Source organism: Mastomys coucha, unplaced genomic scaffold, assembly GCF_008632895.1.
Source record: "Mastomys coucha isolate ucsf_1 unplaced genomic scaffold, UCSF_Mcou_1 pScaffold5, whole genome shotgun sequence".
Classification (NCBI taxonomy): domain Eukaryota; kingdom Metazoa; phylum Chordata; class Mammalia; order Rodentia; family Muridae; genus Mastomys; species Mastomys coucha.
The window spans coordinates 102325961-102338624 of record NW_022196911.1 but is presented as its reverse complement, the minus strand read 5'-3'; the positions used below and the strand labels follow the sequence as shown (position 1 = coordinate 102338624).

The 12664-nt window shown below is 44.9% G+C and overlaps 1 protein-coding gene across 9 annotated transcripts in view; it reads left to right on the top strand.

Moving 5' to 3' along the window:
* The window catches only part of Strada (STE20 related adaptor alpha), a 34278-nt gene that overhangs the window by 14619 nt on the left and 6995 nt on the right, over positions 1–12664 (top strand). For all 9 annotated transcript variants that reach the window (XM_031350620.1, XM_031350616.1, XM_031350617.1 and 6 more), the window contains 4 exons: positions 7176–7278; positions 7586–7707; positions 9713–9821; positions 9900–10023. In XM_031350620.1, the coding sequence (XP_031206480.1) occupies positions 7176–7278; positions 7586–7707; positions 9713–9821; positions 9900–10023 (458 nt within the window). The remainder of the gene's footprint in view (positions 1–7175; positions 7279–7585; positions 7708–9712; positions 9822–9899; positions 10024–12664) is intronic.

Below are 12664 nucleotides of genomic sequence, written 5' to 3'. Positions count from 1 at the left end.
CCCCCCCCCTTGCACTTTAAGTTCATCAGTTTGAAATTTCAGTCTCAGTGGCACTTCCTCATCGGTAGACTATCAGCAACAAGTTTCAGTCCCTGCAGAAAACACAGATCTCTCTCTGGCTCATTAGGCAGGACCTCAGGTCTCCTACTGTAAAAACAAAACCAAAATTCAAAAGTACAAAAGAGGCTAGGTATACCCCACCTCAGCCTACCTCTCAAAACTGAGGTGAGGTGGCAGCTCAGGAGCTAGTGATAGGCATGCATAAGGCCCTGAGAGCCACCCTCCACGCAGGACAGAAGACAACAGCCACAGCCAGGCCTGATGGCACATGGTTACAGTCCCATCACTTGTGAGGTTCAGGTGAGAGAATGGCAAGTTCAAAGCCAGCGTGAGCTACCTGCCTTAAAATGACAAACCTGAGGACCACAAGATGGCTCAGCTAGGAAAGGCATAGGTTGTGGAAGCCTGGGCACCAGACTGAGGAGTCAGCCTGAGTGATCCCTGGTTCCCATTTAAAGGTGGGAAGAGAGGACTGGCCCCACAGAGTTATCTCTGACCTTCACACACATATACACTCCTGCTCATGTACACACACAATTGAAAAAAACAAAAAATGTTAAACTCAACCTTTCTTCCTCTCCCCAAACCCATACAAAACAGGGATTTTTTTTTTTTTTAAACTGGCACAAGCTGCAAGATTCTTGCTGTCTTCCCTCCACTTGTGCTTTATTTTCCCTAAGTAAATAACACCATATGTGCACAGCTATTTTGGAAAACATGAGTCATTGGCTAGAGGGGGGAGGAGGGGAGGAGGGAGGGAGGATGAGCACACAGTGTCTGGGTCTAGTGGCACACGCCTGTGGTCCCAGCACTCAGGAGGCTGAGGCAGGAGGATTACCAGTTTGAAGCCAACTGGGGTTGTTAAACATTGAGACCCTGAGAGGTAGGGAAGGAGGATGGCACTGGGAGGCATAAGATAAGAACACTTGGCAGACCCCTTTCTGTGAGTTGGCTTGCAGGCAGCTCAAGGCCGAGTCGGGGATAATGATGCTCAGATTAGTCTTGACTGAGCTTACCCTGTCAGGAGCACCTGTCTGCTGTCAGACCCATTCAGGAAACAAAAATTTCCTGAATTTTCATTCAGGAAACAAAAAAAAAGAGGAAGAAATAAAAAAAATGCTAATTACATAATTTTCATATGTTCTTAGCTGCTGATGCTCTAGCAAAAACTGTCCTTGGTGAAATCTGTAGCCAGTTGAATGCGTTCATTTGGTAGTGTTTCATAAATATTATATTGTCTTTGTATGCTTTTTTGGATTTTATTTTAAATGGTGCAACTGTTTTATGGTCATTTCTAGGTATCAATGGCTTTTTTTTAAAAAAATGTTTTTAAAATGTGTCAAAAAATTAAATGCTTTTAATGTTACAGAGACCTAAAGAAGAAACGAACAGAATTAGTCTTTTCTTGAGCAATTTGAAATTCCAGATTACACTGGTATAACTATGCTGTGCTGTGTTTAAGGAGAATGAGCTAAACATTCATTCCTTTGCTCTGAACATTGACTTTAGAAATCTGGACAGGTTTAATGAGCTGACCCTGCTCTGGTAAAGCACAGGGTTTAATTCAGTGACTCTGGGCTTACTGTAATCATAGCTGATTCTTCAGCCCTAGCTGACAAAACCAAAAATGCTTAGTTTAAAATATCACAGGAACAGCCCCAGAAGTCTCTGCTTCTTCCTGAGACTTCACAAGCTAGACCTCCATCAGCTGTTCTGCTCTCAGCATTATCTTCCAAGTTCCCACAACACCCGACAGCATTTCCAGCCTAGACTCCAAAGTCCTTCACAGTCTCCCCCCAAAACATGGTTCTGTCTGTCACAGCAGTCCCTAGACCCTGATACCACTTTCTTAGTTTGCTTTCTATTGCTGTGGTAAACACCATGACTGAGAGCAGCTTGGGGAGGAAAGGGCTTATTTAGCTTCCTATCCTGAGTCACAAGAGTCCACTGAGGGAGTCAAGGCAGAAACTTAGACGGTAGGAGCCTGGAGGCAGGCACTGAAGCTGATGCCATGGATGAATGCTGCTTATAGGCTTCCTCAGGCCTCTTGTTAGAGCACCGATGACCCATGGGTGGCACCGTCACAGTGGGCTGGGCTCTCTCCCACATCACTCACTAATCAGGAAAACGCTCTACAGACATGTCTGCCGGCAGTCTAATGGAGGCATTTCCTCAGTTTAAGTTCTTCCAGATAACTCCAGGTGGGTCAAATTGACAGAAAACTTATCAGGACACCCCATCTCTTATGTCAGTAGCAGACCAGACATTTCAGAAATCCTTCTGCATTTTAAATCGGTCTATGGGAACCAGTTCAGAAGCACAGTTTATTTCAAGTCTCTGTTTAGAAATGAAGCTGTGCAGGTAAACTAAAGGGGAAGTGTCATTAGCAACTTCTGACGTGACTAAAGTTACCCAAAGGACACTAAAATATTTCCGTGCTGTTTACAAAACCTTTCCCTGTCCCAGTGTCCTGGCTCTGACTGTAGACTAGCCAGAGGGGAGGCTTGCTTTGGGAATATTTGTGGTGAGAAGGAAGGCCGGGGAGAGTCTGAGGCCGCCTCTATGCCAGCTCATCTGCAGTCCCACATTTTTCAGTTCCAAAAAAAGTGGTTGCTAAAGGTTACACTTTCTGGTTGTTTTCTGTACAACTAGATTGGAAGAATTTTGCAATGTTCCTAAGAAATTCATTGAGCCTTTCCCCGCTTGTACTTTATAAGAAATGTCATAGCTGGAGCCCAGTGGGTAGTGTGTCTTATATGCCTCCCCAACAAGAAGTGGGACACAGGTAATAAAGGACCTTTCCAAAGAGAGTTGTTTAAAATATATAAAATTTTAAAAGTGCATAAGTAAATAATTTACTCTGAGGACTCAATTGTTCTTCCTTACCTGTTTTTTTTTTTTTTCAAACTAGAGGGAGTTTAAGAAGTTTGGAAATCCAGAGAGAGCTTTAAACACAAAGCAGTTACCGCTCATGAGGCTCCATTCCAAAGCAAAACAAAAACTAAGCAGTGCTTTCTTGCTGGAAGGTGTCAGGCTCTGGGAAGGTGCTTCAGGACTAGTGTCCCCATCACTCTGAGCTCTCTTTCTAGAGGGATTGGCATTCACCATACTCTCGGATTCTCCAGGGAAGATTGTAGGCAGGCAACATCCCAAGTTCCTACTTTGCTTTTAGGATTTACGGATGTTTTAGGTTTGTCCAGTATTGTTTTATTACTACAGGTAATACAGCAGTGACCACGGCAGACAAGGACCCTCCCATGTTGTAGTGGTCTTGACAGGAAGTAGATTGCTCAACTTTAGCAGTGACTTGTGTGAAGAACATAAAGCAGTGTAACATAGTAAAGTGATAGGAGCCAGCTCAGCCTTGCTGGGCAGGGTCGTCTCTGGAGAAATTATACTGAGACCTAAATGATAAGATGACCATGAAAAAGTGTGTGTGTGTGTGTGTGTGTGTGTGTGTGTGTGTGTGTGTGTGTGTGTTATAACCAAAGGGGGCAGCTTCAGCTACATAGTGAGTTTGAGGCTAGCCTGGGCTGTATGACATTGTTTCAAAACAAAACAAAAACCAACAGCAACAAAAATCAATGGGGACAGAAGTTGTAGCCAAGTATGAGTGCTCCAATTGAAGAACCCAGAGGATTGCTCAAAGGTTAAAAGCACTTGCAGCTTATGGAGGGCCCAGGTTCAATTCCCAGCACCTATGTGATGACTCAAAACTTCAATTCCTGGGAATATGGCTCCCTGTTCTGGCCCTTACAGACATTTCACACACTTAGTGCACTTACATATATGCAGACAAAACACTCCCTACACATTGTTTTAGTTTGCTTTCTATTGCTATGATAAACACCATGACCAAAAGCAATTTAGGGAGAAAATGTGGCACTTATTTCATCTTATTGCTTACAGTTTCACTGAGGGAAGTCAGGGCAGGACCCCAGATGCAGGGACCGAGAGAGCAGTGGTAACTGGCTTGTTCAGCCTGCTCAGTACCTGGGCTTGGTACTCCCATTGCAGTCATTACTCAAGAAAGTGCCCTAGACTTGCCTACAGTCAACCTGACGGAGCCATCTGTCTCACCTGGGAGTCACTCTTCCCAGATGACTGGAACTTGTGTCAAGATGGACAGAAAACTAACCAGGACACAAAATAAAAATAAGTAAATCCTAAGGGGGGAATTTTTTTTTGATGAGATGATTGACAGGTTCACTAAGGTTGAAGACATGCTTTGTGTGGGGAGAGAGACTGGTCAGGGAGATGAAGTCAGTGAGGTAGCTAGATCTGACAGCAGCCCATGGGCTTTCTGTGACCCAAACGCTGATGTTATTAAGAGCAAGAATATTCTAGTGGACTGGCAACCGGGCTTGGTAGGTAAGGCACTGCTGTGCAAACCCCATGACCTGACTTCAGTTCTCAGTTCTCCTGGTTGAAGGTAGGAGAGAACTGACTCCACATAGATGATCCCTGTCCCCCAGAGCAGGTATGCCTACACTCCTACGCATGCACACCTCACACAGTAGTAAAAGTGAGACACACACAAAGTCGGGGGGTTGTTTGTTTGTTTGTTTTTTGTTTTTTCTGAGACAGGGTTTCTCTGTGTGTAGCCCTGGCTGTCCTGGAACTCACTCTGTAGACCAGGCTGGCCTCGGACTCATAAATCCACCTGCCTCTGCCTCCCAAAGTGCTTAAAGGTGTACACCACCACTGCCCGGTACACACAAAGTCTTGTAGGCACTCAGTGTGATGTGAATGGTGTTCTGGAAAGCAATCTCATTGTCTCATTGTTGGTTGGTCATGTGGTCTGTGACCCGATGATTCATTCTTCTTGTTGCCAGCTTAGTCAAGCATGTTTATAGTAAGTAGTACAGCTTGTCATAGCATGGTTGGAGAAGAGCCCAATCCCACCAGTGTTAGGGTGGATAATTTTTATTTTATGATTTATTTATTACTATAAATAAGTACACTGTAGCTGTCCTCTGATGCACCAGCATAGGACGTCAGATCTCATTACAAGTGGTCCTGTGCCACCAGGTGATTGCTGGGATTTGAACTCAGGACCTTCAGAAGAGCAGTCAGTGCTCTTATTGCTGAGCCATCTTGCCATCCCTGGGGTGGATAATTTGAGACATATTCCTCAAAGGAATAATATACAACAGTGAAAGTCAGTGAACTAACCCTAAATAGAATATTATGGCCGAGTCTTGGACTATAATGGATGGTTTAAATTAGAATTGACTTTATTAATTGACATCCATTTTGTTCAAGTAGAGTCCTCTTAGTGTCTCTCTCAGGCTGCCTCCTCAGGGCTGGGACCAAGATGTAAGCCACTGAGCTTTTAGTTCATTCTTAAGTGATAAGGGAGGCAGACCCATTTTGCTTTTTTGTGGAGATAGGCATTATTAATTGTTGTAAACCAGATGGACTCAAAACATCAATCAGCAGGACACTTTCCCTGGCGGGGGCTTGGTTCTTATCTGTGTCACATAGCCATGTTCTAATTACTTAGCAAATTGTTTGCCTCCTGGGCCCTCATTTTGTTATTGAATGATAAAGCTAGTGTGATGGAGTACTCCTGTAATCTCAGTACTTAGAAGGCAGAGGCAGGAAGATTGTCATGTATTCCAGGCAAGCCTGGGGTACAAAGTGAGTTCTAGGAGACAGGGGTACTCATAGTGGTGCATGCTCTGCCCAGCACTCAGAAATTCAAAGACAGGCAGATCTGTAAGTTCAAGGCCAGCCTGGTCTACGAAGACTTTGTCTCAAAAAGGATGTATCTGCTGTAGTTCTTCATCTAGCATGGGGAGGGAGGGTCAGATCCAGTGTAAAAGGCTCTGAAGAGTATATGGTGTTTAAGTGATGCCAAGCACTGTGGTTTTGGAGGCTTCTCTACAGAGTCACAGCCTTGATGGTTATCCAGGCACCACCTTGTCAGAAGACTCTCAGCTTTTACAGGCAATCCTGACTTTTGTGTGTTTACACTTAATTCTCAATCAAGGCCAGGTTTGTTTTATTTTGTTTGGCTTTTTGAGACATGGTCTCCCGTAGCTGAAACTGGCTTGGAACTCCTGATCCTTCTGCTTCCTCCTCCTGAGTTTACTGGGATTACAGGGGGGGCACCAGCACCCCTGGCTTGAAGCCAGGCTTAGATCTGTGGTGTACCACACGGGGAGCTGGCCTCAGATTTCTCCACTGCTGTTAGACACACCTGAAGGAAAAAGGTTTGAAGATAGAAATCCTCTCCCCAAGTCATAGGAATGCATTTGGCCCTAAAGGGAAAGCAAACCCGGGAAAGAAGAGCTGTGGGTCCACATCCCAATGGCTAGTGTCCAGGTTCATCCCCAGCCTGAGCCAGCAGGGACCCAGGTGCTGAGCAAGCCAACTCTCTGGGTCTGTAGCTCAGAGAGTCAGGTACTCTCCTGTTACTGGGGGAACTTAAGGAATAACTAGCCTGGGCTCTTGGTTTACTAAAGGAATGGGGTTCTACCCGTAAAGTTCTTCTAGATTAATGGTTCTTTACCTTCCTAAGGCTGACACCCTGTAATACAGTTCTTCATATTGTGACTCCCAACTATAAAGTTATGTCATTGCTATTTCATAACTGTAATTTTGCTGCTTTATGAATCATAATGTGAATATCTGATATGTGACCCTCAAGAGGGTTGTGATCCACAGGTTGAGAAGTGCTGTAGAGCAAGATTGCAAGTCTGACCTTTTCGAATCTTGCCGTTGGGCCTTTAAAGATTGGACCCTAATGAAGAGAAGACATAGAACCCTGTATTTCTCTACCCGCTAGCTTCTTTCGTGTGTCTTTCTCCTCACATCCCTTCCCAGCCAAGAATTTGGTAGACTTTAGCCGTCAGTCACTGGAGAGGACAAGCAGCCTGGTAGTTGGCTGGGGTGGTCATCCTTGTAGATCTCACAACTCTTGTTTTGCCAGGAGTGCTGACTGCACACCTATATGCTGCATTCCTCTTCAGGTAGAGCCAACGGTGCTTCTTTGGCACCGTCAAGATTGCTGTGTGTTGTAGAGGCGAGGCTCCTTGTGCATCTGTGACTGCCTCTGCCCTACTCTACACCTCTGTTTTTTCAGTTAACCTCTTTTTCTTTTTCTTTAGGCCAATGAGGCAAGCTCGGAGTCCATAGCATCCTTCTCCAAACCAGAGATCATGAGTAGCTTTCTACCAGAGGGCGGGTGTTATGAGCTGCTCACCGTCATAGGTAACTCCCAGGGAGATGATTACATTCTGACTACAGCTCCCTCAGCTATCTGGGAGGGTTCATGGTAACAATGGGCTTCTGTGGGTTTCTTGTGCCAAATGTGGGAAGAAGTCATTTCCAGGAGGCCATAGTCTGCTACAGTGATTGGCTGAGAAGGACTGATGGACAAACCTAGAAATATCAACTATGAAAGTACCAGTAGTGGACTTTGTAACTAGACTTTTCTGCTGAAATGGAGTTTCTTTTTCTTTAGAGTAGACATATCTTTGTGGCTGGTTTTGTGTAAGTCACTCCTCTTTTCTCTCAGGCAAAGGGTTTGAGGACTTGATGACAGTGAATTTAGCCAGGTACAAACCAACGGGAGAGTATGTGACAGTACGAAGGATCAACCTAGAAGCTTGTTCCAATGAGATGGTGACATTCTTGCAGGTAATGAAGCATGGGTGTGGGCCGTGGAGGGAGGTTCCTGGCTACATGGTCATCCCTCTAGGAGTCTCTGCAGGAGACTAATGTAGACCATGTGAGAAGTCGTGAGGCATCAGTGAAGAATCTTAGTATTTGACAGTTGATGGGGCTCTGGTGCTGCTCGGCCCAGCTGTCCCTCTTTAAATATTTCTCTTTGGTTTGTTGTGCATTATTCAGAGAGGCTAAGTAGCATGCCTGCCCACAAGCACAGCACAGCAAAAAGCAGCAGAGATAGACTCAGTCCCAGGAAGTCTTGGTCACAGCAGAGCCACCTGCTCTGCCACCAGTGGCCATTTTCTGGCCCTTAGCGTCCTGTTTGCTGCAGGTGCCTCTGACAAGCAAGGAGCCTCCCTCTTTTTAAACTGGTATAGGAACTGAGTGGGGGCGTGACTCCTCATGGTCCTGTGATACCAGTCTGTGTAGCATCCAGCGCCCTTCCTTACCGGTAATGTTCTCCTCAAGTGATGCTCACCTGACCATGCTGCCCAACTTTTCTCTGTTCATCATCACTAGATGGAGCCAGTACCAGAACCTAAAATTTCTGTATTGTTTATTTTTAGTTTCTTTTGAGATAGGGTCTCATATTCAGGCTGGTCTAGAACTCAGGTAGCTCAGGCTGGCCTCAAACTCATCAGTTCTCCTGCCCCAGCTTTCTAATCTTGTGCTTTTCAACCTGTGGGTTTCAGCCCCTTTGGGGTCATATCAGATATCTTGTTTATCATATATTTGTATTATAATTCATAACAACAAAATTGCAGTTATTGAATAGCAAAGAAATAATTTTATGGTTAGGGGTCACCACAGCATAAGGAACTATATTGAAGGGTTGCAGGATTAGGAAGGTTGAGAACCACTGCTCTAAGCACTAGCATAACAGATACAGCTACCTGGCTTGTCTGAGGTTCCTTTGAACAACTCCTCCTCCTCCTCCTCCTCCTCCTTCTTCTTCTTTTCCTTTTCTTCTTCCTCTTCCTCCTCTTCTTCCTCCTCTTCTTCATCTTCTTCTTCCTCCTCCTCCTCCTTCTTTTTGTTATTTTTAGAATTACTTACTGGGCTGGAGAGATGGCTCAGTGGTTAAAAGCACCGGCTGCTCTTCCAGAGGTCCTGAGTTCAAAGTTCAATTCCCAGCAACCACTTGGTGGCTCACATCTGTAATGGGATCTGATGCCTCCTTGTGGTGTGTCTGAAGAGAGCAATGGTGTACTCATGTACATAAGATTTGTGTGTGTGCATGCACAGTTCTGGGATTTGAACTCAGGACCTCTGGAAGAGCAGTCAGTGCTTTTAACCGCTGACTGCTCCAGCCCCTGATTTCTCCAGCCCCTGATTTTTTTTTTTTTTTTAATGTCTCATATACCTGCTTCCAGAGAAGGGTCCCCCAGTTAAGGTGCTGGGAATGTCTCCTTGTATTCCATAGTTGTCATTTGTCCATTAATTTTGTCAATTCTTACACTTTGATGCATAGTGGGAAAATATTTTTTTGTTCTTTTTTTTTTGAGACAGGGTTTCTCTGTGTGGCCCTGGATGTTCTGGAACTCACTCTGTAGACCAAGCTGGCCTCGGACTCAGAAATCTACCTGCCTCTGCCTCCTAAATGCTGGGATTAAAGGTGTGCGCCACCACTGCCCAGCCATACTTTTGACTAAAAGAGGACTAAACCTTGGCCTTTGGGATTTAATTAAGTGAATCACGCCCCATGTCTTCAGCCGCATTTTATTTTTGTCATCTCTGAGGTGTGTTGACAGCAGTTTCCTAGCATGGTGAGGGGTTGTTTTTTAAGGCTCTTGGGTGTTGGTGGCTGGCAGGGCCACCACGAGGCCTAAGTGGGCAAATACAGTGGCTTTCCTCAAGCATGGTGGGCTTTCCTGCCCCGGAAGGATTCTGAGGGGAGCATCAGAAAGTACAAGGTTGCTACACTAACACCAGACACATTCTTGACTGCGACTTCAGCTTTTGCCATTGTTTTCAGGGGGAACTTCATGTCTCTAAACTCTTCAGCCATCCCAATATAGTGCCGTATCGAGCCACCTTCATCGCAGACAATGAGTTGTGGGTTGTCACATCGTTCATGGCGTATGGTGAGTGCGAAGACTCCCAGAGCTGTTGGTGGGTTCTGTGCTGTTGCTCTCTCCTGTTATTACTGACGTCCTTTTCAGGCTCTGCAAAGGATCTCATTGGCACACACTTCATGGATGGCATGAGTGAACTGGCGATTGCATACATCCTGCAGGGGGTGCTAAAGGCCTTAGACTACATCCATCACATGGGCTATGTGCACAGGTGTGTTCCAAGCCGCTTAACCCTTAATAGTCAAGCTAGAGTTCATAATCAAGGATCTGGATTCTGAGCTCGCCACTTGGGGGACAGTCATTAGCTAGCCAGTGCTGAAGTCATCTGATCTTTATTGTGTGAGAGGAACATCTGCTGTGAACTACTGCCCCTCACCCCTGACCCTGCTTTACTCCGTGTGCTTCAGAGCAGGCCTATGGCTAGGACAAAACCAGTTTGTTTATTAGTTAACTCCTACTGGGGAAGATAATGGAATTGGAGTCACTTTCTACTCTGTAGGTTCCAGGGATCAGACTGAGGTGGGTCAGGCTTGGCAGTAAGTACCTTTATCCACTGAGCCATATTACAAATCCCAAATTGCATACTTAAGTAGAAGTCAACTGTGAGGGATAGCTTTCGGATCTGAGACAGACAATAACTTCTAGTCATTTAAGAAGCATAGAGCAAGAAAATGATAAGTTTGATTATATCAGGTTTAAAGATTTTTATTCCATAAATGACACTATAAATAAAGTAATGTACACCAGAGTAACAGATGTTAGCTTTGTCTGAACACACATGAGCAACAAGAAGATCATCAAAACAAGGAAAGGACAACAGAATGTCAGGGTGGGAAGTGACCGCAGAGCAGGCCCCAGCAGTCATCACAGACACTCATCTCTAGCCATCCGAAATCCCAAATGAAGATAAGATGTCACATTGTACACGTAAGTGGAGGTGGTTAGGAGTTGGGACACAGGCTTATCAGGTCGGTTGTGTGCCCAGTGGACCTGCATGCTGACATCCATGACATTTGCACTAAGTTGGAAGTATCTTGAATGTCTCTTCCTGGAGAATGGGTAAATGTTAGATCCCTGGATTAGAGACGCCAGTCAGAAGCAAGAATCGGATGTGTACAGGTAGCAGCAAAGACAAGTCTTGCTCAGACTGAGAGGGGAGTTGCTTAACATAAAATGATGAGGTAAGCTTGCACTTGCCAAGAACACCCAAGAACAAAAGGGCAGATTAAAAGTATTAGTAGGAGCCAGGCTGGAGCGTGCATGGCAGATCTCTGAGTTCAAAAGATCAAGGCCAGCCTAGTTGACATAGTGAATTCCAGGCCATGCAAGGGCTACATAAAGAGACCCTGTTTTCAAAAATCAAACAAACAGAAACCATTAGTCTTCCTGGCATGGTGGTGCATGCCTGTAAGAGAGGCAGAAGCATTAAGAGTTGGGGCCAGAGGCTGATTTCTGAGTTCGAGGCCAGCCTGGTCTACAGAGTGAGTTCCAGGACAGCCAGGGCTACACAGAGAAACCCTGTCTTGAAAAACCAAGAAAAAAAAAAAAAAAAAGAGGGTCAGGAGGCTGGAGAGATGGCTCAGTGGTTAAGAGCACTGACTGCTCTTCCAGAGGTCCTGAGTTCAATTCCCAGCAACCACATGGTGGCTCACAACCATCTGTAATGGGATCTGATGCCATCTGAAGGCAGTGACAGTATACTCATATACATAAAATAAATAAATCTTTAAAAAAACAAAAAGAGTTGGGGCCAGCCTAGATTACCTGAGTTCCAGGCTAGCTGGGGCCTGCCACTGGATATGGTCAACACACCGTTAAAGAAAACTCTCTCCCCCAGTAGCCATCATCTTGTCAGTTAGGGGTGGAGGCTCTTGAGCCTCTCTCTCCTCCGTACTACAATGCTGACTGGCTTGGTTTTCTTTGGGTCTTCTGCAGGCACCTACAGTTTCTGTGAGTTCATGGTGCAGTGAACCTGCTGGGTCTAGAAAAATCTGCTTTGGTTAGGTCCTCCCACCTCTGATTCTTAGTCTTTCTATCCCTTCATTTGCCATGGTCCTTGAGCCTTGATGGGAGGAGAGTGATTCAAACATGCCATTTATGGCTGACCACTGACAGACACAGCTGCATTTCAGCCAGTTGTGAGTTTCTGCACTGATCACCAGCCATGGCACAGACCTTCTGAAGAAGGCTGAGAGATGCACTAATCTTTGGGTGTAAAGATACAGATTTAGGGGCTAGAGAGATGGCTCAGCAGTTAAGAGCACTGACTGTTCTTCTAGAGATCCTGAGTTCAATTCCCAGCAACCACATGGTGGCTCACAACCATCTGTAGTGAGATCTGATGCCCTCTTCTGGAGTGTCTGAGGACATGACTATGCAATGTACTTATTTTATGTCTATAAAATAAATGAGTAATTCTTTTTTTAAAAAGTGGGGTTTTTTTTTGTTTTTTGTTTTTTTTTTTAAGATACAGATTTAGAGGGCATTTTGACACTAGGGACATAGTAAGTTATAAAATATAATGATAATTAAATGCTAGTTAATCCCAGCACTCGAGGCACAGGCAGGTGGATCTCTATAAGTTCAAGACCAGCCTGGTCTACAGAGGACTTCTAGGATAGTCAGAGTTATTGAAAAAGATACTTTCTCAAAGACCCTGCACAAAGTAAATAAAAATAAAAATCAAACTACATAAATGGGGCCATGTTATTTTTTCATTTTCAGACATGTTTGAAAAATGTTCATAAGTACATTTACGTATATATGAGATGCAGTTACATACCTGTGATATACCCATAGGAGAGAGCTAGCCGTATCTACTACGTGATATACCCATAGGGGAGAGCTAGCCA